Below are 27,308 nucleotides of genomic sequence, written 5' to 3' on the forward strand. Positions count from 1 at the left end.
GGGAATGTCCCTTCTGGGCACGCACACCAACGCTAAGAATTGAACATTGTTGGTCTGAAAGGTGTCCCTGGACTCAAATTGCGTTCCTTCGCTTCAGACCAACAACACGGCTACGCACCCGAGTCTAGGAATTATTCCTAACCTTCCAACCCCCAAAAGAGGATGGGCACCCAGAAAAGAGAGGACACCTCCTTACCCTCTCTACCGAGAGAGGGGGAAAGATGCATCCTCGGTTGCTGTTTATTTCCGTTTCATGAAAGGTGCTTAAAATGTGTCTCTGCTCAGGGGAAGCTGCCTTGCATTCCACGGGCCTCGAGAGGGCACTGGAAGTGCAGAAAAGCACAGGGAATTTCCCGGCAGTGACTCAGCCGGGCCTAGTGAGAGGGCTTGGGTTTCAGATTTCCTGTGCTTCAGGCCTTCCTAATGCAAATCCTCCCTCCTAGTTGCACAACCAGAAAGGAATTGTGAGCTGGACTGGCACAACGGGCCATGGGGCTCTGGGTCTGGAAGCCAGATGGGGAGCGAGCTTCACCGCTGGGCCAGGAATCCTAAATCTGCTGGGAGGACGGAGGCCCACATCTGGGAAAGTGGCACTTGCGTGTGGAACGCGGCAGGCCCCCGGCAGCAGGGAAGCGACACAAAGGGAGCCTGGCTTCCGGCCTGCTCCCAGAAATGTGGGGCTGCTGGCTAGGCTCCAGAGCAGGAAAGGAAGGTGCCCCCGGAGTCTGCAGCCTCAAGAAAGGTCCACAGCCCTGAAATGTTACCATCCTGCTTCAGATGCTAATGTTTTCGTTGTGTTTTGAACTGGGAACATCGCATGACAATCCCCCCCTTCTTGGCATATGCAAGCTCTGGAGTGTGCATGGCTGAAGAGAATGCGAAGAGAGCCCTGCAGGGGGCATCGGAGGAGATGTGCGTTTGGCATAGTTAGGATTAAGAACCTGGAACTTTTCAAATACTCTCCATCCAGTGTCCTGCTCACTGAAGGCTTCCTGTTTGAGCACGTATCCTCCCTGCTTGCCTACACAGCAGACAGAACGAACAAAGAACAGTTAGGCAGGTAGTTAGACGGCTAGGGCTCCCTCCCTCCTCTCCTTTCCTGTACAAAGTTTTTTCTCTTCTAAATGACACTAGTCTATTATTTTAAGCAGCTCGATACCTCGTCTCCTCTTTGCAAATTCAAACTCTGCCAAGCCCCCCCCCCCCCGCATGCTACAAGGTCTCAAAGCACCATCTGTTGGCTATTTCCCAGCCAGGTAGGTTCAGGTGAGTAGCTCGCTTTGGTCAGAGGCGATAGAACAACATTTTGAGTCTGGTGGCAGAGTTAAGACCAAGTTTCATTCGGGGTAGAAGCTTATGTCCCAAGAAAACGAAGTCCCGTCACTCTCAAAAATCCAGGAAACTGAAAATAAAGAAGAAATCTTTAATATTAATATCAATACAATTCTGGGAGCTAGAACGAGGTCTATATTTTCTCTTGTTTTCAGCTGTCATTCCTCAGTAGCTCACTCCTCTTATATCATAAGTCTCAGTTCATATAAGCGTTTTCCAGTCTTGGACACTTTATAATATCCAATAGACTATACGCAGGGGTAGTCAACCTGTGGTCCTCCAGAAGTTCATGGACTACAATTCCCATGAGTCCCTGCCAGCGTTTGCTGGCAGGGGCTCATGGGAACTGTAGTCCATGAACATCTGGAGGACCACAGGTTGACTACCCCTGGACTATAGGATCTGTTCTTAAAATAAACCACCGTATTTTCAGGAACTGGTGATTCACATTATAAATTGTACTACATTCTTTATTATATTATAATAATATTATTACTATATTGGTGGTGCAGGGGTGACATGACACCAATGAGTCTAGCCATGAAGGGAGATCTGTGGATCTATTGTCCTAATTGTTTGTGCTTTACATTGCAGTTGCCCCCCCCCCCGCAGCCATCTCATTTCCTTGCATTTCACTCTTTTCTCCTGTTTTATCTTCATAACAACCCTGCGAGGTAGGATGGGCCATGAATATTGACCGGCCCACAATCACCTGGTGAGATTCCGTAGCCGAGTGGGAATTCAAACATGGGATCCTGCAGATTGGAGTCTAGCGTCCCACACTAGGGTTAACTTGAAAACCACGGGGTTAAAAATGTCAACATTCTGGTGTTCACCCGTGATTTTCTTCCAGGCATTGTTGTAATGGAGTCCGATTCCAGGCTGATGGGAACATTGTTTTGTTTTCCAGTGGAGACATATTTGGAATTGGATGAAAATAGCCCACAAGAGCCATGGCTCCTTTTGGTCAGTGCTTGAGAACATCTACAGGTTTGGACACATCTCTTCCTAACCCTGGAATGCACACAGCAGCCCAAAGCTGGAAATGTTTTTTAAAACAAAGGTACTAAGATATTCATTTGAATTATTTGCAGGAATTGGCCGGAGGATTCCTTTTGCAATTGCATTGACCCGATTATCGTCAGAAGCATGACAATTCCCCCTTTCTCCCATGCCCCAAATGGAAGTTATAACTCACTCCATTTACTGTTGTGAAAATATACTTACTGACCTGGGGCTGGGCTGGTGGGTGGGTGGCCGGGGAGGATGTGCGGTTGGTTTGCCGTATCCCCGAAAGGAATGCTTACTCAAAACACTCAAGGAAAAAAGATCTGCCAAACGGGGTGGTCAGTTGTGCATGCCCAGAGTGTGTCTCTGGACTTTGTGTTTCCTTCGGAGCATTCCCACCCACCTCCCAACCCCTACGCTGCTGGGGAACCATTTTTGAAATTCCTGACAGTTGGGTCAAAGGCTATTTTGTGATATGTTAATGGCCAGACCAGGGGGAAGGCTGTAAGGAGGAAAATGGGATTGCACAAGCCCTTGAGTGTACCTAAAATAGCTCTTTGGATCCTAGTTTATGTCAGGAATGAGAAATACTCATTTAGAAGAGCTCTCCGCTTATCAAAGGAATTCTGCTGAATCAAACCAAGGATCCACCTAGCTTGTCAGATGTCAGGGCCAAATCATACATACGCTAGGGTTTCCACATCCAGATGTCTCTGTATTTTTTAAAAACCCAATTCCTAAGGGGGTACAGGCTTGGTTCTCTCTCTGCACTGCTTGGTACTAGATCTGAACACAGAAGGGCTGGTTTTTAACCACCTGAAGGCGTCTCCAAACAGCTTACAATCGCCTTCCCTTCCTCTCCCCACAACAGGCACCCTGTGAGGTAGGTGAGGCTGAGAGAGCCCTGATATTACCGCTCTGTGAGAACAGCTCTATCAGGACTGTGACTAGCCTCAGGCCACCCAGCTGGCTGCATGTGGAGGAGCTGGGAACCTCAACCCAGCTCGCCAGGTTAGAAGCTGCCACTTGGGCCATATCTTCTCCGTCTGTAGATTGCACCCTGCTTGATACCTGCTAGATTTTAATGGGGATATATTCTAACCGTTTTATATTTTGAACATTCTTCACTGTATCTTTGCACTGTTTTACTGGTGTGTTTTACAGGCTGTTAGCCACCCTGGGTTCTGTGCGGGAGAGAGAGCGAGCAGGATATAAATTTGATGAATAAGATAGGCCACAGCAATAGATAGCTGGAAAAGGTAAGGGAAAAGGCCAGATGCAGGACAAACTGTATGGGATACCTGCAAAGGAAGCTACAGTCTCCACTGTTCCTTGTACAATCTTATTTATTTAATTATATTTATATACCGCCCTCCCTCGCGGCTCAGGAACAGAATGCGATGTTATTGTTATATTGATATTGTTCTATGTAAACATTCTGAAATGTTTTATGTAAACCACCCAGAGCCGTAGGGAAGGGCAGTATAAAAATCTAAGTAAAATAAAAAAAATAAAATGTGATGGAATATTTCTCACTCCCCCCCCCCCAAAAAAAAGGATCGGAATGATCCCCAGAGGTGTGTGTGACCAAATCGTCACTGCTACCCTCCATGAGAAATTGGCAAAATAAATTTAATACAGATATTTGTATATCTTCCAGGACCAACGAGGCTCATCCAGAGCAGCAGGAAGAAGCGTGAACAAGGAGTAACTTTAATGCAAAAATTATAAATCCGGGTTCCAACTCTTGCTGCTCTCAGTGCCTGCACTGTTGAGCCAAATAGATGGGTGTTTACAAAATATTCAATGATGGGTGGGTGGATTTCACGCCCTGGGCAGTGGGGCTTCCTGGAGTGTACAGGCCAGGCAGTACCAAAGCTGCACCCGGGAGCAGTCCCACGCAAGTCTACTCAGAAGTAAGCCTTTATTGAGGTTATTCCCAGGAAAGCGAGATTGTAGCCAAAAACCTTCCAAGTGCCGCTCTGTTCCAAATATTATCGAGCAGTTCCATTAATGGCCTGCAAGAAGAGAGACTATTCTGCCAAGGCCAGGATCTGCTACCACAGCGTAACTCTTATTTTAAGAACTGTATCCTTACTCCAAGTAAAACTGCCCTCCTGCACAAGATGTCCTGGGAGTAAACCCACTGCAGGCTTACTTCTTAGTAACCCATACTCTCTAGGGGCACCCACTTGGAAAGGTGTAAGGAATCTGTAATAATAATTTTAATTATTGTTTTTGGGGAGGGGGGTTGTAAGGCCATAAGAATGACTGCACCAGGTGCTGAAGGATCTCCCGCCCCCCTCCATTTTAGATCTCTGCTGTTTTAGGAGCAAAGAAATTGCTTTGGATTCCTCGAATCTATTGCAAAGATGGGAAGGGAAGGGGAAAAAAAAGAAACAGAAGCTTGCTTTAAAGGGGGGGGGGGAGAGAAGAGAGCCTCTGCGCCATCTTCCATCTCCTCCTCTCCGAAAGGGGCAACCCCTAATTGTGTTTTACATGCCTGTAAAAGTCGCTTTTTGCCTATTGGAACCAGCGTTAATTTGACAGACAACTCGACGCGCAGTTGATTGGCTATATCGGGAGATGACGCCCTTAACAACAAAGGTGGAGCTGGGAAAAATAGATTAAAAAAGGGGACGGGAAGAAGAAGAAAAAAAAAAGGGAGGGGGGAGGAGTAGAAAGTGAGCCCGGGTTTGGGCTTGTTGCGATTATCTTTCTTTTTTTTTTTTTGCAATGCATCCAAGTGTCAATTTTGCACGCCACAGGTTCGAATCCAAGCCCCCGTCCAGGGTCAATAACAACTCCCGGGGAGGGCACGAAGCTGCAGCCCCGCAAGCCAACCTGCCCCCCCCCGCCCCCCGCCTTGTTTACTAAAAAAGCAAGCGAAACAACCAGGTCTCCTTGGCTGCCAAAAACGCGCCCGTGCCCTCCAGTCCTCCGGTGCCAGCGCGGCGGCGGCAGGCAGGCAGGCAGGCGGCTCGCGGGGATTTGGGAAAAAGCCGTCCAGCCCTCGGGCAGCCTTGGGGCGGCTGCGGACGCCAAGCGCGGAGGATTTGTGGCCAGCGCAAGATCTCCCCCCCCCCCCCCGTCCGCCCCGCTCTCCCTCTCCCGCCCCGCCGGACTACAGTGTTGCAAAAGCGAAGCGCCATAAAAGCACCCGCACTCCCTCCCTCCCGCGCACCGGGCCGGGCGGGCCAGACAGAGCCGCGAGCGGCGCCGATCCGCCGGAGAGCGCGCCCGGCCCGGTCCCCCCTGCGCGCAGCGGCGGCGTCGGCGTCGGGGCAGCCCGAGGCTCCGGGAGCCGCCGAGAGGCCGGCTGATTGGAAGAGCGCGGCCGAGCGATGGAGGAGGAGGAGGCGGGGGAAGCGCGAGCTCTCTGCGGGGACTGGAGCGAGTCCACGCCCGGGGCCAGCGCTGCAGAGCTGGCGTGCATTCAACCCGCGCTCCCCAGCTAGAGCGAGGCCGGGCAAGGCGCAGGGGGGGAAGGGGGAGCCCACGACGACGACGCCGCCGCCGCCGAGCCCAGCACGCCCGCCCGCCCGCCCCGCAGGTAGGCTCGCAGGCGCCGACGGAGAAGCGGGGCGCGCAGACCCGAGCGCTCCGCCGCGGAGCCCCCCGTGGCAGAGGAGGAAGGAGGGCGGGCGGGCGGCCGAGGGGGAGGGGGGCGGAAAGACGGCACGATCCGAGGCGGCGACGCTGCTTGCCCGCCCGCCCGCTCGCTCTGCTGCCGGGGCTGGCTTTGCGGCAGGACGAGCGCATGTGGAGCTCGCCATTAGCCCGGCGCTGCGCTCCACTCCGCCATCTGGGGCTGGAGGGAGGCGCTTTGTTACCTCCTCGGGCTCCGGCGGCGGAGGGAGGCAGGCAGCGAGAGGGCGAGCGAGCGAGCGAGAGAGCAGGCGGGCGGGCGGCTCCTTCCAGCGTCTCCGATTTCCTCGGTAAGGCTGGACATGGCGGGGCTCCGCTGCCCGCGACATGGCCCTGGAGCGGGGAGGGCGCCGTTGCAAGCCGACCTCGACTGGGGGCCAGCGGGGAAGGGCGGCTGGGTGGCTGATATTTTCTGCAAACGCGAACACGCTGGCGATCGGGGGCGGCGGCGGGGCGGGGGGGTTGCATTCCTGCCCTCCTTTGCGGAGCGCTTCGAGGGGCGCCTTCGCTTGCGGGGAGACATGGGGGGGGGGGGGTCGGGGCTGGCTTCCTCCAGCTCCGCAGCCGAGGCCCCCGGGGGTCGGCCCGGGAAGGGCGCGGAGGCGGCGGCCGCTGCTGGCGCCGGCGGGGGGTGGGGAAGGCGAGGCCGGGGTCGGCTGGCCGGGCGGAGAAGAAAGGGGCGGCAGCCGCCAGCGCCTGGCTCGCGGAGGACGGGGGGAGCGGCCGCCTGGCTCCGGGGCGAAGGCGCCTCCGTTGTGGCTTTCCCGCCCCTCCCGCGCCGCAGCCGCCTGGCCGTGGCCCTGCCGACCGGCTGCAGCCAGCGCGCTCCGCCATCCGGAGGGAGGATCCAGGCAGGCGAGCTGGCGGCGGCCGCCCGCCCTTCCTCCCTCCCCGCCCGCTCCGTCTCCTCCTTTCCTTTCTCTGCCCCGAGCCGGGCTCTGCGGGGCCCCCCGCGGCGGGCGGGTAGGATAGGGCGGGGGGGGGGGGTCCCGGGCTCGGCCTGGCCGGGGCTCGGTGCGCCCTGGGCGCACAGGGGGAGGCGCTCCCCGGGGGTCTGGCCGCGGCAGGCAGGCAGGCAGGACGTGCTGCCCTCCCCTGGCTCTGCCTGGCCGCCCCCAGCCGCGCGTTCATTTCTCGCTCCAGCCAGGCAGCCTTCCCCGCCCCCCTTCCCCCAGCGGCTCCGGCGGGGCTGGGGCGGCTGCTGCTGTTGCTGCGGCGGCGGCGGCGGCTCTCTCCCTCTCCCTCTCCGGCTCCCCGCCCGCTCCTCCCCACGCCAGACAGCCGCCGCCACAGCGAGGCGGGCTCGTCTCATCCGGAGTCGCCGCCTCGGCAGAGAGGGAGGAAGACGCGGCGCTCGCCTGGCGCTGCCCGCACCCGACGCCCCGGTACGCGAGGAGAGGGCACCGGCGACGCGGCGGAGCCCCTCGGGGGAAGGCGCCTGCCGCCCTGCCTGCCTGCCAGCCAGGGGCCGGGGGGGGCGAGGACGAGCCGAGGGCTTGGCCAGGGAATTCGGGGCCGCGGGGGACGGGCACCGGGGCTGGGCTGGGCGGAAGAGAGGGCTCGGCGCCGTCGGGCGGACGGGTGGATCTTGCGGAGATCCAGGCGGGCGCGGCAGAATGGCGGGCGGGCGGCGGCGCGGTGGAGGCTTCTGGGCACAGCGCGGCCCCCTGGCGCGGCGGCTCGGCTGCAAGGGCGCGGGCTCGGCCGGGGAGAGAGGGAGAGGGAGCCAGGCTGCAAGGGCGGGCGGGCGGGCTGCGACGGCGCCTCCTTCCCCCTCGCGGCGTGCCAAGGCAGGCAGGCAGGCAGGGGCCAGATGGCTGGAGCCCGCCCGCCCGCACTCCGGAAAAAAACAGGCAGGCGAGAAGGAGGGAGCGAAGGAGGGCGGGCGGCGGAGCGGCGTCGGCTGGAGTCTCCCTGCGGCGGGGCCCGCAGGACGCGCGCGAGAGAGCAGGAGGCCGAGAAAGGGAGGGAGGGAGCGCGGCAGGGAGAGGGAAGGCGGAGGAGGAGGAGAAGCGGCGGCCCCGACGGCTCGGCTCGCTTGCCTGCCTGCCCGGAGACAGGCCGAGCGGGAGAGCGAGCGAGAGAGGCGGCGCGCAGCAAAGAGGAGCAGCTGCGCTTCTGCTGCAGGAAGGAGGCGGAGATTGGCCGGGGCGGCCTCGGAAGAGCGGGCGGCGCTGGAGGGAGCGGCGAGCACGCGCAGGGCCCTCCCACTCGCCCGCCCCGCCAGCCCTCCCGCCTCCCCCCCCTCCCCTCCAGCCGCCCCCTCGCCAAGCGAATCCCCGCGCGGCCCCGGCCCTGCGGCCCCCACCGCCGCCTCCTCGCGGCCAAGCACGTGCTTGGCGCGCGCCCCAGGTAAGGACGCCAGGAGAGCCCCGCCGGAGCCCCCCGCTGGGCACACGGGCCGTGGCTTGGTCCCGGGAGGCACAGCTGGACTGCCGCTGCACCTGGAGGCTCCCTCGCCTCGCCTCGCCTCGCCTCGCTGCAGAGGCCCAAATGCCCTCGAGCACATCCTGCACTGGCGCTGCTGCGTTGCATGGAAGCAACAGGAAAAAGCCTGAGCCCCGGGGCATTTCTTTGAGACCAGCCGAGTGCAATTCTGGGTACGTGGTTGTGTGCACATGCACACTTGGGTCAGATGCATGCACGTGAAAGCCTATGCCCAGGGATTGAACCTGCTTGGTCTCAAAGGCGCCGCTGGGCTTGGACTTGGTTGCCCTGCAGAACAAGGCCTTCCACGCAGGCCTCAGCTGACCTGGGGTCTCCCCGCTGCCCCCCAAGTTCTTTTTGCTGCCTTCCTTGCCCCCCCCCCCTCGAGGCCTGGCAGGACCCAAGTTTGTTCTCTGCCCCCCCTCCCCCCCCATGCTGCGTTTAATATTTCTTGAGGGCATCAGAGGTGCTTGGCCAGATCCAGCCGCCGGTATCCTATTTCAGTGCTGGAGAACTGGTTGCCCTGGAGAGCCAACAAATAAAGCACAGAAGCCCCCTCCCCATTGAAATTGCCTCCTGGATTGGTTCACTGCCCTCAGGAACTGTCAGGGAAGACCTTTTTAGGGCACCGTTGGAGCTGTGGCCATTCTCACGACCCGTTTTGATCTTCATCTGCCCAGAGAGGAGATTCTGGGATGGGGGCCATCGGTCTTTGGGCCACCCTCTAGGAACCGTGCCTGGACAGCCCAGGCTGGGCCGATTTGGTCAGAGCTTGGCGGCAAAAGCAGGGCCAGGCCTGTGGGTGGATGCCTAGGATGACCATAACAAGCTGGCAAGGCTTTGGAGAGTGTAGGGCAGGGCTGGCCAAACTGGCTCTCCAGATGTCCTGGCAGGGGCTCATGGTCACTGTAGTCCACGGACCTCTGGTGAGCCACAATTTGGCCACCCCAGATGTCGACTGCATCCCGGTGGCACTTAACACTCCTCCCATTTTAGGCTTGTCCCCCGTGCGATGGCGGAGGACACGGGGCCTTACAGCTCTCCCCAGCCGCTCTCTGCATTTGTCACGGGTCTCTGGCAGCGCCGCTTTCTCAGTTCTCTGCGGAAAAGGAGACGTCGCTGGGGGGGGACGGTGCTAACTCTGGCTTCTTCCTGCTTTCAGAGTGAAAACCGGTCGGTGAAGGGGGGCGCGCGGGAGCTTGCGGGGGAGACCCAGGCGCCGTCACCCTAGGGCCCGAGACGTGGAGGATGAACGGAGAAGCGGACAGTCCAACCAACTTAGAAATGACAGCCCCCAAAAATCAAGGTGAGAGGGGGGGTGCTTCTGGAAAAGTCACCTAGGCCCCCCCTAGGGAGAGGGGGGGAGGAGGCAGAACTCTGAATTTTGGGCTACCCGTGTCCTGTCCCCCTGCCCTTTGGCTCAGAAACCCCCCCCCTCTGCAATTTCAAAGCATAGGATGCTTGCACGCCAATGGTTACAGAGCCAAGTTGGCTGGCGCACAAGTGATTCAAGGAGCTTGGTGGTGTGGGCCCAACAGGGAGGTGGACCTTTCTTGGGGCGTCCAAACACCTTGGAGTGGCCCTGTGGCCAGGCCGTGCCCGTGTCCACCAATTCTCAAAGGAGACGTCCGTGCACTAAGGCAGGGGTAGTCAACCTGTGGTCCTCCAGATGTCCATGGACTACAATTCCCATGAGCCCCTGCCAGCATGCTGGCAGGGGCTCATGGGAATTGTAGTCCATGGACATCTGGAGGACCACAGGTTGACTACCCCTGCACTAAGGCTCCGCTCAGACATGGGGAAACGGACATGCCCAGAGTGAGCACAAACACACCCACTTCTTGCACTGGCGCGCAAGCTTCCCTCCTCCACACAGCATTATCATTACTATATTATTATTTAATTCATTTCCCGCCACTCCAGAAGCCGGCTCGTGGCGGGTTACAACGTGTCCGATTAAAAACCCCGTTCAAAGCTGGACGAAACCGTAGCACAAGCATGGTGGAATTTGAAAATCATCCAACCCCCAACCAACCTCCAGTGAGGGGTGGAAAGAGGGGCCAAGATCATAATGGCCTACCTAATACCTGGGGGGGGGGACCCCAAACTGATCTTCGTCACTGGCCTGGCCTCAACCATAGACCTGGCGGAAGAGCTCCGTTTTGCAGGCCCTGCGGAACGCACGTGGCAGAAGGTGCCTGCAGGCTTCTGGGCTTCACAGGGTGTCCTGATGCAGGGACCCAGGTGCAAAGGAAGCTTGTTGCCTCCTGAACCGTGGGACCAGGGACGGGGAGATCCCTGCATCGTGGAGAAGCAGCCTCCCGAAAGCAGGAGGTCTCCCGCCGTGCGCTCTGTGCACGAGGGGAGGGAGCGAACCTGCAGGAGGCTCTGTTCATACCTGTCCAGCGCCGGAATGTCGCCTCTAGAATCAGATCCTTGCAGGTTTCTCCAATGGGAAGAGGAGTATTGTTTTAAAAAACCCAAATTAACCAGCGAACAAAGAAAGGAGTCTTTCCTTGTGCCTGTCCTCCCTTCCGGTCATGTCCCTTCACAAGGACCCTCAAATTTAACGTCTGTGCACGGTTCCTCCCCCCCCCCCCCATTCAGCACCCCTTGCGGATGTTTCTTGGTTACTGAACCGGGGCCTTGTTAAGGATTTGCAGGCCTGTGCGGTTCGTGCTGCGAAAGCCGCCACCTGGTGTTCAGTTCTTTATGATCTGGTCTAAGAATTGCATGCTGGGATATGTAGTCCTTAGGTGCCATTTTACCGTTCGAATCCCCTGTTCATAGCTGTGCTAGTGAGAGGCGGTGCTTAGCTGTTGTTTTCTTTGTGCCTTTAAAAAAAAAATTCAATGTGCATATTTTACAGGGGTGGGTGGAGTGAATTAGATTTCTGTGCCCCATTGAGGCCGTTTACCGTTAACTCGTGTGTGGCAGTTCTGTTCGCATGGCAGCAGGGCCACCTCCGTGGTTTGGGATTGCAAATCTCTTTAATGGGGGGCGGGGGGGGGCTTGATTGGTTTTAAAAACTTCCCGCGATTGACAGTGAGCAAAAAAGGCAAGGTTTTGGGCTGCTTGAAAAGCTCTTGGATGCAGGTGAACGCCGAATGCGTTTGGTTTCTTAAATATTCTCATTAAAAGCATAAGAGCAACGCATAAGACTGTTTCATGTATTGTTGATTAGTTTAATGTAAACCGCCCTGAGCCTTCGGGGAGGGCGGCATATAAATCTAAAAAATAAAATAAATAATAAATTTGTGCATTTTCTCAGTGAGACTGACCACAAAAGTGTGAGAAAAGTCAGCCTGCGAAGATCCCTAACGGACAAGCAATGCAGCAAGGGACGCAGGGTTCATAACAAAAAAAAAACTATAAAATTTTGTTTGGGCAACCACGGAGCCAGTGCAGTCAAAGGAACTGCCTTAGGCGACAAAACTCGAGACCGCCCGGCATACCAAACTGAAGAGAGGGTTACAGAGGCAGAAGACATTGAATTGCTGTGAAAATGTGGGTTTGAGATACATGTACACAAAGCACTACAGTACGCGGTAAAGATAACGTCATTGAGATGCAATTCCCTGGGCTGATCCATTTTACTGTACTTCTGATCGTTTTACAAGAATGCCCCCCCCCCCCTCCTTGGACGTTTCCATTCTGCACTTGAATGTACAACTGAGCAGTAGAGCCAAGGCAAAGAAGAAATAAAAATATATCAAGGAAGTAGTTTTTCAACCTTCACCAAAGCGGGGATCCCTAGGGACTCTTGAAGGCTAAATTATTAGATTCGGAGCACTGAGCTTCCTTAATATAAGAACAGACCTACAATGTATAATAATAATACAGTAATGATGCCTTTCCAAGCAGAAGCAGGAGGCTCAGCAGGCAGCGAGCAGCTGTAGACAAAAGAGTTAAAGGCATACCCTGTGGCCCTAAAAAGCAAGCAAGAGTCCGGGAGCACCTTCAAGGACCGAATTCGTAGCAGGGGGTCAGCTAGCCGTGTTTGTAGCAACGCGAAAACCAATCAAATTTGTGGCAGGCGGGTGAGTTTTCGTCAGTCACCGTATCTGAAGAAGTGACCAGTGGCTCCCATAAGCTCCTCCTCTGCCACAAATTTTGTTAGTCTTTAAGGAGCTCTTGGACTTTTTTCTGATGAACCTGAGGGGGTCTCTCTCTCCCCCCCCCCACCGGAAAAAAAAAGACATGACAACCAGGTTTATTATTTAAGGTTAGCTGTTTTAAAACTGGTATAACAATTCATAGGAACCACAAGAAATGGGACCTGAAAAAAAATAAGAGTTGGTATCTCTACGGTAGTGAGAACTCCCCCCTACCCCCCAAATTTAACATATTTGAGGGATTTTCTCCTTTTGAAGATACTGATCTTTGGAAAAAGAACTGTTCTCGATGTATACTTTTAACCGTCAATAGCATTCATTGATGATAACCATAATCAAATTAAATAATACATCATAAAGAACATGACTAAGACAGTTAACTCACTTTAAATGAGGGAATAATAACAAGAAAACAACTGACTTTTAAGGAGGGACTCCATAAGCATCATGCTGCAAAATGGGCATACTTAAATCAGTGGGCGTTTATTTAATTCATCCCCCAGATTTTGGGTGCTCGGTGAAATATTTAAAATGCTCCCGATCTGGCACCTTAATAAAACAGGATGGAACTGTATTTCAAAGGCATTTTGTGGGCTTGCTCCTAAGATTGTCCTATGAATTAAAAATCTAGCCATTTATTAATCGGGCCAAAATATCCAGCTAGCTCATTTAATTGGCTAGCTGTTTGAAAGCTTGTTGAGATGGATGCACATGCAATCTCCATTCGAAGAAAAGAAGAGTTGGTACTTATATGCCGCTTTTCATACCCGAAGGAGGCTCAAAGCAGCTTACATTAGCATTCCCTTTCCTCTCCCCTCAACAGACACCCTGTGAGGTGGGTGAGGCTGAGAGAGCCCTGATATCACTGCTCTGTCGAAACCGCTTTATCAGCTCCCTGGAGAGCCCAAGGTCACCCAGCTGGATGCATGTGGGAGAGTGCAGAATCGAACCTGGCATGCCAGATTAGAAGTCTGCACTCCTAACCACGACACCAAACCCTGGTGCGAAGAGCCGTCACAGCTGCTTCTTTTTCTCCCCGCTGTTGTGTCCCTAGACCGTTGGACCCAGGAAGACATGTTGACCCTCTTAGAATGCATGAAGAACAACTTGCCCACCAATGATGGAAGCAAGTTCAAAACCACTGAATCCCACCTGGACTGGGACAAAGTATCCTTCAAGGACTTCTCCGGCGACATGTGCAAGATGAAGTGGATTGAGATCTCCAACGAGGTAACGGCTAGCTTGGAGTGGGTGAGGGTTTGGGATGGGGCTCCTCACGTCTACTCACGCTTCCTGCTCTGCTGGAAAACCTGTACACTTCATCTCTTTGGGCTCCCGAGCACCTCTTTATCATGTTTCCTCCCATTTTCTCTTTTAGCCCCTTTTCCTTTTGCAAGACAATGACTTTTTGCAACAACAACAACAAAAAAGAGAAGGGCCCGTTCTCAAAGGCTGGTTTTGCTGACTTTCAACAGCCAGAAATTTGCAAATGAATTCTAATTCCGCATTGATCCCTGCCGGTTGAAGCAGAAAGACCTCACAGCTGGATACCGACTAGCTCAAAAACTATTTGCCTCTTGGGAGTTTTTTTAAGTCTTCTACAACCAGAAGACTAACGACAAGAAGGCAGCTAGTCAGAGGAAAGGGATCTAAGGAAATGGAGATCTTAAAAAAAAAAGTCTATAGGCAAAACATTATTTTGCTTTAGAGATTCCCACGTCTCACTTGACAGAGTTCCAGCCCCAGGGGTGGTAATTCGGGTTGTCCGCTGAACAATCATCTTATCAGCTTGATAGTGGATGTAGCAAGCAAAAGTAAATTGGTGTATTGCCACAGCCTCAATTTAGTTGCCTTTTAAAAGAGACTGAAGGAAATGTCAGGCCATTTGATATAAATTGTCGCTTGTTAGGAGAAAAAAAAGTAATCTTAAATATTTCCTTTGTTCTTGTTGACCTGAATTCAGAAGTCCTTCACACCCTTGAATCTCGGTCTCTCCTCTGATTAAAGCTGACCTTTACAGATTAAGTAAATGAAGTTTTAGTTGATTTATGGTGCTGTCCTGCAAAGTTGTAGGCCCCCTGGTTTCTAAACCAGTGAGCTTAAACTGGAGTGACTCTGCTGAGGATTATAAAACCAGAGTCCAGCAGGGGCACCTTTAAAACCAACAAAGATTTATTCAGGGTGTGAGCTTTTGAGTGCAAGCACTCTTCCTCAGACTATGAACTCCTTACGTGACAGGGAATATATAGCAAAAATTAATTCTGTTACATTAGTAGACTGTGTCACAAAACCAAATACAGCCAATGATATCCCCTGGAATTCAGTTGTCGTTTACAAAAACACAAGGTGAAACAACACTGCTGAGGATTGTACTTGGAACGTACCAGTTAAATGTGTAGCCCCAGCAGCGATATGGGCCATGTCGTTCTCTCACCTCCTTTTCCAATTCCTGCTGCTTCTTGCAGGTGAGGAAGTTTCGAACCCTGACTGAGTTGATCACGGATGCAGAGGAACACGTGAAAAACCCCTACAAGGGCAAGAAGCTGAAGGTGGGTGTGCCTTTGCTGCAGGGACGGGCCTCAGGGTACTGGTACTATGTGGGCAGACCAGTGTTTCCCTAGACATAAAGCTGGAAGGGACCTCAAGGGTCATCTAGTCTAACCCCCTGCAAAATGCAGAACATTCACAAATACTTCCCCTCCCCTCCACCAGTGACCCCTGCTCTGAAGCTACTAGCTCCTTCCTTCCTTCCTTCCTTCCTTCCTTCCTTCCTTCCTTCCTTCCTTCCTTCCTTCCTTCCTTCCTTCCTTCCTTCCTTCCTTCCTTCCTTCCTTCCTTCCTTCCTTCCTTCCTTCCTTCCTTCCTTCTCTTGTTCTCTTTCTTTCTCTCTTTCATCCTTTCTTTTCCTCCCTGCTGTGCCTTTATAGATACCATAATCAGCCACAGAAGGATTTAAAAAAAAATCTTCAACTCCTTAATTTGCCCTTTCATATTTCATGTCCTCTTTCACAACAAAGACGCTGATTAGTCTGGGTATTTTGAGCCACCATTAAAGCACTTGGTGTTTGTGTGTGTGTGTGTGTGTGAGAGAGAGAGAGAGCAAGTTGGAAGGTTTCACTACATCTCAGCCAAAGTGAAACAGGAAATAAGAAATACAGCTGTCCAAACCATTGAGGCCTACAGTATCGGTCTTCAACCCAGGGGTCCTTTATCACACCGTGTTTTCCTCTGGTTTTTGAAAGGCCCTCGTCTACATGTATCCTGAAAGCACCAAGGTGAAGTAGCAGTGGAGGGGGATACTCTGTACTCCTGACTTTTGACATGTCCCTCAAGCTCACTGGTTCTTGGCTTGCATTACCTGTCCTCTGGACCCATTGACCTCATTCTTCACCTTAACCTTCTGAGTCATACTTCCGGCTCCTGGTCATTCTGCTGTATGGGTCTCATTTGGCCATGCCTCTGACTCAAAGTGGGCAAACCCTGAGCAGTGATACATACAGAAATAAACTGGTTTGGGCTCCTCTGTTCTAGGTTGTTGACATGGCAGAACTTGCTCCCTCACAGAGAATACCCCAGTAAAAGGGAATATAAACCCAATCCCAAAATTGAATTAGGTACCCCAAAGATTAGGTACCCCAAATGAGCCTCTTGTGGCGCAGAATGAGCCTCTTGTGGCGCAGAGTGGTAAGGCAGCCGCCTGAAAGCTTTGCCCATAAGGCTGGGAGTTCAATCCCAGCAGCCGGCTCAAGGTTGACTCAGCCTTCCATCCTTCCGAGGTCGGTAAAATGAGTACCCAGCTTGCTGGGGGGTAAACGGTAATGACTGGGGAAGGCACTGGCAAACCGCCCCGTATTGAGTCTGCCATGAAAACGCTGGAGGGCGTCACCCCAAGGGTCAGACATGACTCGGTGCTTGCACAGGGGATACCTTTACCTTTACCTTACCCCAAAGATTGAGCAGGAACAGTGTTAAAAATGATTTCAACAAAGGGCATCAATTTATTGTACAGCGCCTTTAAAATTAAAAACGTAGGCCTCGAATTTAGCCTCTAGGCTGAAACCACAGGCCTAAGTAGTCTTCAGTGTACATTAAATAATATTTATATCCACACGTTGATTGTGTACAAATAAGCCGACAGGCACAACAAACAAGGCCAAACTCATTTCAGCCCGATTGGTGGTCTTCAGTTGCGTCTGATATATGGCTATGCATGTACACCAAGAACAATTTTTGATGTAGTAATCCAGAGCAGGTGTGGATTGATTCACCATTGGCCAAGTAGCAACATCATTAGGATCCTAAATCTTGTTCCATGATATTCATGCTCGTGCATATAAAGGTTGGTTAGAAATTCTCTATAGTTTGGCCAGTTCCATTTCCTCATGGCATGTATGTTTACATCCACTGGCAATCGGGCAAAATGTTTTGCGTTAGTGACCACTGAAAATGGCCCATTGGGTCAAAACGCATTTGGTCTCTTTTATGGGATTGTAGACTCACGCGTACATCGCCAACTCGTCCTGGTGTACATCATCTTCTGTCCTGGTGTGAAGATCCACATTGGGGCTGCACAAAACTCTATAATAATAGGGTGTCCCGCCCTCCAAAGGACGAGGACATATTCAGGTTTTCCCGCCATTCCAAGCACACTATGCCCCTCCATTTCTTTTTCACTAACGCAAGCGTGCTTGTTACCTGTAGTATTTTGTGGCCTGATTTTTCTTCTGCAATTACACCTGTGGACCTTCCGGTACGGCATCCAGGGCGCTGTTGGAAAAAAAATGTGCTAAATGCAGCACAAAATTTCAGAAGAGCACAAGCTATCCTTGCGCTGTTTCCGGGAGTCCCTCGATGTGTCCACCTGCCTGATGTGCCAGCATTTCTTGTTGAAGGCAGGATCTGGTAGGGGCTCCAGGCTTCAGACGGCCCTGTGGAAGAAAGCTTTATCGGATGCCCCTGCTTTGAAGCTGTCGGCGAGGATCTAAGCACTTCGGTTCTGTCAATGTCTAATACTCTTAGTTCAAAACCTCCATTGGTCCAGTTGATGCCTGCTGCTCCCTCAGTGAAGTCACTCAGCCCCACCCAAGAGGCCATCATCTGTGGCTCCTGAGATGGAATGGGAGAGGGGACCTCAGTCTTGACAAGCAGGAGCCAGGGCCTGGGGGCCAAGCCCTAGGAGGAAAGGCTGAGGGACTTGGGAATGTTCAGCCTGGAGAAGAGGACATTGAGAAGGGTCAGGATGGCTGTCTTTAAGCCTTTGAAAGGTGGTCATTTGGAGGAGGGCAGGAATAGGCTCCTGTTGGCAGCACAGTAATGGGCTTAAAATACGTGTAGAATGGTACCGGCTAGATACCAGGGGGAAAATGTTCACATTCAGAGTAGTTCAGCAGTGGAATGGGCTGCCTAAGGAGGTGGTGAGCTCCCTCTTACTGATAGTCTTTAAGCAGGTTTAGGCTTAGGATGGTTTAGGCTGACCCTGCATTGAGCAGGGAGTTGGGCTAAATGGCCTGTAGGGCCCCTTCCAATTCTATAGTTATATTTTATTCAATGAATCTGGAAAGGCTTCCTCCATTTTGGAGCTATCCTCAAGAAGCACAAATGCACTAAGAATAGAGACAAGTCTCCACCCTCTTCTGCAGTGGCCCCACACTGGAGATTGTCTACCCTGGGTCCTGCACTTTTGTGTCTCCTTACCCCATCTCTGCATCTTCATTTGTTTGCTGGATCCTTCTCGTAGCCTACGGAGGAGCAATCTGTTCTGTCCTCTGGGCAAGCTCAGCATGAATGTAAGACTCTATTATCTTGTAGGCCAATGCTTCTGCCTTCCCATAACGTATCCCCTGGTTACATGGGACAGGGGATCAACCCTTCCGCAGGTTTGATGAGCAGGAACCTGCAATGACCTTTGCTGAGGAACCTGTAGGACTTGGTCCATTCCAAGCCCCCTATGATGGAGAGGATCAAGGCTCAGTTTCGTTGTGGTACAGCTGCGGGGGCACATTGGACCCCTTTCCAGATAATACGGCAGGAGGTCTTGTTCTGGTCTCTCTCAATGAGAGAACCATTGCTCCGTATAGCCAAAGCCTTGGAGTTGGATGTTTTGACCTTGGATGTCCAGCCCAAAGACAAGATCCTAAGCAGGGTCTCTTCCAAGGCATCAACAGTGGTTGCCCTTTTAGAGGGCTTTTCAGATCACAATTCTGTTGCAGCAACAACCTGCACTGACCCCCCAAGAAAAATAGAAAACATGTACCACTTCAAGCTGGATGCAGCAGAGTATCTGGTAATATACCCCCCTATTGATGATATGCAGTCACGCCACCTGCCTGGCCAACATTGCAAGAATAGACGCCACACTCAGAAGGAAGTTGTCCTCCTCTTCAACATTAAACTTCAGAATCTCAAACTATCAAACCAACTTGGGGGGAGGGCAACTATTTTTGCGGCAGTGCATTTCTAATACTTGGAGCACCTTCCGGAGGAGTCAGGAAGTTGTGCAAAGGTGATCCCAGCAGAGGCCGTCAAATAATCCAACCAAGAAATTAATGCTGGCAAGCATTTTGCAGATAGATTTGCCACAGCTTCGTCAGTTGTGCTCCGGAATCATTCCTGGCTCAGGAATACTCCCGTGGAGGGTCTGCCCTTTGAAAAGGCGCCGCTGTTGGCCACCTCTATGGACGAGGGCCTCTCAGTGCTTAAAAGGAACCGACAGACCACCAAGCCTCTGAGTTCCTTTCCTGGCCTGCCGAGCCGGAGGCCACCAGTCCAGCAGTGGCAATGCAGTTTCGTGACATTGTTCTCTAGATCTCTATAGCAGCAAATGCAACAGCAATTTCAGTATCCCCCACAACATCCATTCCAGTCTCCATCCCATAAATGGAAGGGGGATTTGCGGTCTCAGGTCCCACACAGCGAGGGGTTCAGAAGGAGCAGCCAACTCAACCGCCTAAGTTGCATTCAAATTAAACTAGTATGTGCAAATTTCTAACTTTCACATGGTACCCGTTTCTTCTGTGATATAATTTCTTTCGCTTGGACTATGGGGTGCCTTCCTAGACCTTATGGATGCGGATTTCCATATTTCACATAGCAGATTCCTAAGATTTATGGGAATCAAGTTTTTCAATACACAGCACTACTCCGTGGTCTGGCCTCCACTCTAAGTGTTTTTCTGTGGACTAGGCCTGTTTGCAGAATACTACTTTTCCCAGCTAAAAGGATTGGTTGTTGGTCTCCCACTCACCCAAATCATTGAGTGGGAGACCAAGCAAATCATTGAAGATGCAGATTGGCATATTTCTAGACCTCTGCCAGCACCTGAGTCTGATAGTTAATTTGGAGAAGTCCTGCCTTGACCCATCCCAGAAAGTTGAGTTCATCAATTCCATCCTGGATTTGTTATTAGCAGGGGCTGTGCTACCAGCTGAAAGACCTCAAACACGAGGTCCTTCATGAGGAATTGCTGGCAGGCTGTGAAGTCTATTCCGTGTCTAATGGGGCTCGTGGCTTTGACTCTAGCAGTGGTCCCTTTTGGAAGGGGCGTATAAGGGCGTTGCAGTTGTGGTTTGTCTGAAAGTGTAACCGTCACCCCTTCTCTCTTCACCAATTCTCAATTCCAAGTGTGGTCTTAGATCCCTAGCTTTGGGGCTCAGTCGGAAGAACCTGAATGGTGGTATTCCTTTTCTTTTCTGGGCCCTGGATATTTCATTCGCCCCTTAGAAGGAGGGGCATTGTGATAACAAACCTGTTTGAGGAAGGTGGTCTTTAGTGGCAAAGGATTTCCATATTAACATTCTGGAATTGCGTGCAATTCGGTTTGCCCCAACTTCCTTCTCAAGATACCTTGAAAGGAAGGCTAGAATTTATGAAGGTGGGCCTTAAAGGCAGCCATGCTGCCTTGGCAAATTGATTTAGTCGCCTGCTATGAGAATGGACCCACCCATCTCCATCTCCAGGGCAGAGAAAGTGCTCCACTGTGTTAGATGTTTGTGGATCATTGCTTTATTATTGGCAACGAACAAGGTCATTCAGGAAGTCGAATTCACTTCTTGTCTGCCGCTGGGGCCCCAGAACAGGGAAGCCTGCATAATCACAGACCATTTCCAGATCAGTGGTTTTTGCTAATCGCACAGCTTATGGAGCAGTGAACTTTGGTTGCCCCTTGGAGATTAAAGCACATTCCACTCGGGCGCAAGGGTCCTCTTCTGCCTTCCCCAGGAGGATTCCACTTGGGGAGGTTTTCAGATTCCACTTGGGGAGGCTGCATAGTCCTCCAAAGACACCTTTATGAGGCTTTGTGCTCTGGATCGCTAGGAAAGAGGCAGAGTTTAGGAAAACAGGGGTGCATTTGCTGTTTGAGTGAGAGTCTCCACCCGCCTCCTCCCGTCAGCAGCTCACTAGAGTCGCACAGAAAGACAGAAGATGAAAACAGAGTTGCACTTCCCTGTAACGGTTGTTCATTGATGTCTTTTGTGCAGACACACGTTCCCTCCCTCCTACCCTGCTGTGCGCTCTCACGTCTTTCGAGGGCTGACTTTAAGGTCTGCTCTTGCAACTCTTCTGCTTTGAAACCTTCATTTCAGGGTGTCTTTGCGTGGTGGGAAGGGGTGTGATTTGAACGGCACATCCTTTGGAAGGCAGGACCCCCTATTGTAGAGTTTTTAAGCTAGAAAACGGAGTCTTAATGTGGGTCTGCACGCCAGACATCAATGAACAACAGAACAGGTAAGTGCAACTGGGGAGTTTTCTTAATGTGAATGATTTTTCGGACTTCAAGGAGCCCCGGAAGTGATGTCAGCTGGCCACACACACACCCCGGAAGTGGCATCAAAACCCACAACCTTAGCCCTCCTTCTCCCTCTCCCCGCCTTTACCACTACTATGGTGGCTCTGCCTCATGCAGCTCAGAAAGAAGAGTAGGAGCTGAGAAGTCAGGCTAGAAACCCCCCCCCCCAATACCACACCACTTCAGAGCTCCCATGGACCCCTGGTTGGTGGAGATTGCCTGCTGTTGAGACATGAGGGACCGCCAGCTTGTGAGATAGACAATCTGAGCAAGCTTGAATTATTCATTTATTCTCACGGATCACCTGAATACTATGCAGTTTGGCAGTTCCTCAACAGAGACTCATGACTTTGGTTCTTATCCTCTGCTCACGGTGAGCTGCTTTCGATAACAAGGAGCAGGGGCCCTTGAAAAACTGCCAACTCCAGGTATTTCTCCACAAGAGTTGACCTGTGGTGGTAAGACAGAGGTGTACCTTCCTGGAACTAGTGTTCATTGGGAGGAGTGGGTCCATACCTTGGAGACTTGTCATGCTGAGGGCCCTGTCTCAACAATGTTGGTCACAGTTGGATTCTTCACTCTTGGAAGGATCTGGTTTTGGAGCATCTCCATCCTTTCTCTTCTCAGGCTTTGACCATTCCCTTTAAGGAATTGCAAAAAATATATACATACACATGAATTTAGGAGCCTTGTTTTCCAAAGCTCTTTTTTTTTTCTTTTTCTGTTTTGCAAGTGAGGAAAATGGCAGCCAAAATCAGAGCTGAGTGTTGCCCCTAGACGTATAATACAGTAAGCACAACTGTGGAAATACAGTTTTAGAAATTCTCACGTGTAGAAACACCAGTTGATGGGAACATGGCTCTGCCATCGAGAATAAAAGAGGGTGGCTGAATCTAATTTTAAAACCTTTGATCTTAACTGAGCAAATATTGTAGGTCTAATTCCTAATTGTGTTCCCACCAAGTAGAATAACAAATAAGAATGACAGAGCCACAACATGTGTCAAAGAGGCAGGGATAATACATTTACTCAGAGGACATTTTGTTGGATGGGTTGTAGACAGGTGCCTATTCACAAAGGGGTATATTCTGAGGAGGGATGGGTCCCTCTCTCTGGGGCCTGGCAGGCAGAGCTTTGCAGAAATATCTATCAGATACTGTTCTGGGGTGGGGGGAGTGTTCAGCCATACATAGGGTTGTATATAACCCCCCAGAGAAGATAAGCATTCATTTTTGCTTTCTGCCAATGGGGCCACCGACTACGAACTCAGTATTCTAAAGCAGAAACTATTTGATCCTCTCCCTCTGTATCGTTCCAATTTTAGTATATGTGCTGCCGAAGTGAGCACTGCTCCTCTCCCTCTTATTTGGGCTGACTCTTCCCAATTTCTAGTTAAGATGGGGCTGAAGGGTGAAGTCCGGGTGTTAATTTTACTTGGATTTACTAACATTCCCCGGTACCTTTGAGCCAATGGCTTATTGATATTAAAACACTAATGTAAGGGAATGCTGTAGGATTTCCCCACTATTGTTACAACAGTCTTATATTGGAGGACTCAACCACTGAAGAAGATACTGAAAACGGGGAAATTATCCAGGGACTGTTATGGTTGACTCTTCATGTATATAAAAAAAATTGTATTAGAATTGAATATATATATATTATTACAGGAATATTGCCTTGGAAAGGTTTCTTGTTTTTAGGTAGGTCTCAGAAGCTAAGCAGGGCTGGCCTGACCAGTACTTGGGTGGGAGACCTCCGGGGACATTATTGTTTCTGCACTGCCCTCCTAGGTGGGGTACATAACCACATAAAACACACAAAAAGATACCATTAAACCAAATTTAGGATGGCTGCACAGCGACAGTCAGTGGCAACCCACCTGTGAGCCTCTTTTCCCCTGTATAAGGCAGCTATGGCTTCATAGCATAATAATAGAAATCAATTAAAAGACACAGTACAGAGAGGACCTTATGATTTAAGCACAACGCCCAGTTGTACATTCTGAAACTTCTCTCCAGCTGGGGTCAGTTAAATTGGCAAAGGCAACAAGAAGGGTGGAGTAATAGATGAAGATTAGGTTGTCAAACTCCTCTTTTCGCTAAGGAGGCTCAAAGCAGCTTATAATCGCCTTCCCTTCCTTTCCCCCAAAACAGCCACCTTGTGAGGTAGGTGAGGCTTAGGGAGTTCTGAGAGAACTGGGACTGGCCCAAGGCTTCAGGGGAAGGAAGGGCGGGGAGTCAAACCTGGGTTCTCCCTTTGGGCTGGAATTTGGGAAAAAAACAACACTTTTGCTCACTTGCACGTTGATAGTTGAAGGAACAAATGTTGTACAAGTTAGTTACTGCCACAGAAATGTATGAAATAGCTTCTTTAAATGTGGCAGGTACCCCCATCTCAGGCACTCAGCTCAGTTCCCTTATTTCAGACAAATTTTCCGGTCTTTGGGAAGTCGGTGGTCTTGAAGTGTTCTTTCTCCCTTATGTCCGCACCCCCATTCAGAAGCATCCTGACTTCCCCAAGAAACCTTTGACCCCGTACTTCCGTTTCTTCATGGAGAAGCGAGCGAAATACGCCAAGCTGCACCCGGAGATGAGCAACTTGGATCTCACTAAGATACTTTCGAAAAAGTACAAGGAGCTCCCTGAGAAGAAAAAGGTAAGCGACATCAGTTTGGGACGGTACGGTACGTTTATCTATGGGGTACAATACATTTGTCTGCCAGCAGCAGTGGTTCTCCTTGGTCTGAATCCACAGAAGACCCTGATCACAAGAGAGAAATGGCTTATCCTCAAAGAACTATTGCAGAGGGAAGCCAGGTTTTATAATGTGGAATTGCATAAGCTGCCAAGTCCAGTTTTTTGGGGGGAAGAGATGAGTTGTTTCATGAAGAACTGAGGCTGGTTTCACTTTCTCTTCCCACGTGGCTTGTAAAAGGTATGGACAGCATATCAAGATCCTGCATGGGCTTTCTGCAAAAGGACAAAGATTGGGAGAAGAGAGGAGGTTCAATGCAAGTGTAAATAATATCTTGGTACCTAGAGCAAGGCCAAACATGTGGGTCCCGACCCATTTGGGTTTAGAGGATTCTTGCTTTTTTCCTACTGTTAGATCATGACTGCGAACTTGACTTCTGCTCCTTATATTGTCCATTCTGATGATAATCTACCCCCTGATGATGCTGCCTCTGCCTCTCTGTCAGCCATTCGCAAGGTTGCTAAGCTTATGGGCCCTTCTGGAATATTGAGAACAAAATGGCTGCCATGGGAGAGGAACCTGGTCAGTCACAAAATGGCTACCCTGGGGTTGGGTCCAGTCACAGAATGTTGGGAGATTTCAAGCCTGTCACGGAGGTGGATGTTGCTAAATGAGTATAGCCTAATGACACAAACCAGGGTTTTTCTAGTCTTTCCTGAGTACCTCTTGTTCATGAAGTAGATGAAAGCCAGCTTTGGCTCTCTCTTTGAAGAAGAAGAAGGAAGTGGACATGTGTAGCAGAAATGACTTGAGGGGAAGAACACAGACCTTACTTCTGCCCATCACACAATAAAGGGTTTCGTGAATGTTCAGAAAGCAGTTGACTTCTAAAACAGCTGCAGAGGAAAACTTCTGGTCTTGGACAGCCCGGAATGATCTTTGCCATAATCCTGCTCTCATTTGCTAGGCTCGCATCTCCAGACTTAAGGCTCTGCTTTCCTCATTGCTTGTCAACTGGCTGAACTGACTCCATTGACTCAGTTTCCCGGTGTTGAGCCAACTCAGCCTCCACTGAGGTTGAGTGAGGGCAACGTTGGCCCCCAGCACACCCATGGGCATCGATCTTCTCCGGACTGCAGTTCTTTGAGGCTGACAGATAGCCCCCATCTCAGCAGCGTTCAAGGAAAAAAGCCTTGGGGTGAAGGAAAATGTTCCCCAAATTGAGAATGTCACCTGAGGTTATGGGATTTCCTGTCACTCAATCCCAATTTCGAAAGCTTCATCCAGCACCATATTGAAGAAAAGTTGTTCAAATCAGGAATGTCCCTTGATGTTCCAAAGGTTCTCGTCTTTTCCGACCCAACTCTGACTGCGGTATCCAACTCCTTGCTGATGCCATTGCCTGCCTCAGTCCCACCGTGGATTGTAGTGCTAGTGTAGCTGCTCTCAAGAGTTTATATAGAATCATAGAGTTGGAAGGGGCCATACAGGCCATCTAGTCCAACCCCCTGCTCAACGCAGGATCAGCCTTGTTTCTACAAGATTTCTGCGAGAATTCCTTCTCAGTGAAGTATTATGTCTTGGCTGGCGGTCTTTTCAAGATGGGGAACTAGAGGGCACCAACGTTCTCAGGCTTATCCCCCTAGTCCCCAGAGAGATCCCGTTGACCATCTGTTTGATTATCCTCTTCATCTTGGCGGTCCCCACACTGGCGGCAGAGCTAACACGATGCAGTCCAAAGTCCCAGAAGGATCAGTACCTTTTTCAGCTCCCTTGGGGAGTGGGGTTGAGATGTCATGGAGCAGTCTCCTATTTGCGATGGGATGATGCCGATAGACATTGCTGTTGTCTCTACTATGATTGGGAAGTTTATTCTCGGTGGTCTAACTCGAGGTTCCCCTCTCCTCGGTTTGTGGACTGCTATAGCATGCAGGACAGTTTTCCACTCCTTATAATTCTTACGTGATAGCCAGTGTACATGTGCAAACTCCATAGCTTCGGTTCTGTAACAGTTTTAAGCAATCACCGCTGCTATGCTAGGTCCTACCTCCTCCACAATGAAACTCCACTAACTTTCAGTGGCGGCAGCAGCTGTGCAGTTGCCTCCTTTCCCCCACCGAAATTTCCAGCGTACCATGTCTCACCACCGTACCTGACGAAATTGTACTCACTGCTCAGACAGACCCAGCAACTACTGTGGCCTAGGTAATCGGAATCGGAACCATTTATAATGCACCACTTGGCCTGTGTCAATTGAACCTTTAAGACCATAGTTCTCTCTGTATCTTCAAGCTGGCACACCTGATCTCTGATCTGCTCCTCTACTGGGATATGGCAAAAGTTGTATGGAAGTCTGTTTCATATTTTGGCAGGAAGAAGGATGTGAAAACATAAACAGTGATTTAAAAAAAAAAGCAGAAAACTTGTGGTCACCCGGTTATACATTCACCCTGCAGGTCAACCAGCTTGGCCTAGGTTCTCCAACTTCTGTTGCTGTTCTCCAGTTTTCCAACTGTCATATTTGGAATAGACAGTGTTTCTTTGTTGGAAAATACCCTTCTATCACAGCCAAACTAATAACATAAGAGAAGCCATGCTGGATCAAGCCCATCCAGTCCAACACTGTGTCACTCAGTGCACAAACCCAGGTACCATCTGGAGGTCCGCCAATCCAAGCAGAGTCTTAAAACTCTCCACATTATAACCCCTTCTTTATCCAATGTCAGCTAAAGCTGCTTTGCGGACCAGGAAGTATTTTTCACCAAAAATACAAGTAAAATTGGCTGCAAATCTAAGTTCTACCAGGCCCAAATGAGAAAAGGCCATTGCTGCTGGTATGTGATTTTTCTAGAACATTCTCGCCAGTTCCTTGGTCCTTGCCATTTGTGTGGGGGTATATATTTAGGTTTTGATAACTTCTTGGATCATTCTCTTCCAATTCCCCTTGAAGTAGCTTGAGTTCTGCTGCAGAAAGGTGTTACAGAATTGGTCCCACGTTCTCAGCATTACCACGGATTTTATTCCCATTGTTTCACAGTAATGAGAACGGAATGGGGAAGTTTGACTTCCTGATGGCACCTGGGTTTTGGTCACTGCATGACCCAAGAGAGTTGGCCTGATCCAACATGGCTTTCCTTATGCTCTTCCCACTGCCTTTTTCGGTGAAACGGTACGCGAATCAGCTGGTGCAAACAGTCAGCTTCCAACTCTTCCTTGTCAAGCGGCTAATTTTGGGGCGATGGTCCACAGAATTTGGAAATCTCGATGGGCTGCAGAAGTCTGATTGAATTTTAAAT

The 27,308-nt window shown here is 51.1% G+C and overlaps 1 protein-coding gene across 8 annotated transcripts in view; it reads left to right on the forward strand.

Annotated features, from left to right (window-relative positions):
- Positions 1–5,753: 5,753 nt before the first annotated feature.
- Positions 5,754–27,308, forward strand: part of UBTF (upstream binding transcription factor) — a 43,339-nt gene continuing 21,784 nt past the window's right edge. For 5 of the 8 annotated variants that reach the window (XM_077313664.1, XM_077313671.1, XM_077313669.1 and 2 more), the window contains exons 1-5: positions 5,754–5,893; positions 9,578–9,721; positions 13,585–13,760; positions 14,996–15,079; positions 23,818–23,973. In XM_077313664.1, coding sequence (XP_077169779.1) covers positions 9,664–9,721; positions 13,585–13,760; positions 14,996–15,079; positions 23,818–23,973 — 474 coding nt within the window. In that variant the 5' untranslated portion in view covers positions 5,754–5,893; positions 9,578–9,663. Of the gene's footprint in view, positions 5,894–6,116; positions 6,279–7,213; positions 7,374–8,372; positions 8,589–9,577; positions 9,722–13,584; positions 13,761–14,995; positions 15,080–23,817; positions 23,974–27,308 lie in introns of those variants that run through there. The other 3 variants (XM_077313665.1, XM_077313666.1, XM_077313667.1) reach the window with 3 other exon arrangements.

This window comes from Paroedura picta, chromosome 16 (assembly GCF_049243985.1).
Source record: "Paroedura picta isolate Pp20150507F chromosome 16, Ppicta_v3.0, whole genome shotgun sequence".
In the NCBI taxonomy this organism is placed as follows: Eukaryota; Metazoa; Chordata; class Lepidosauria; order Squamata; family Gekkonidae; genus Paroedura; species Paroedura picta.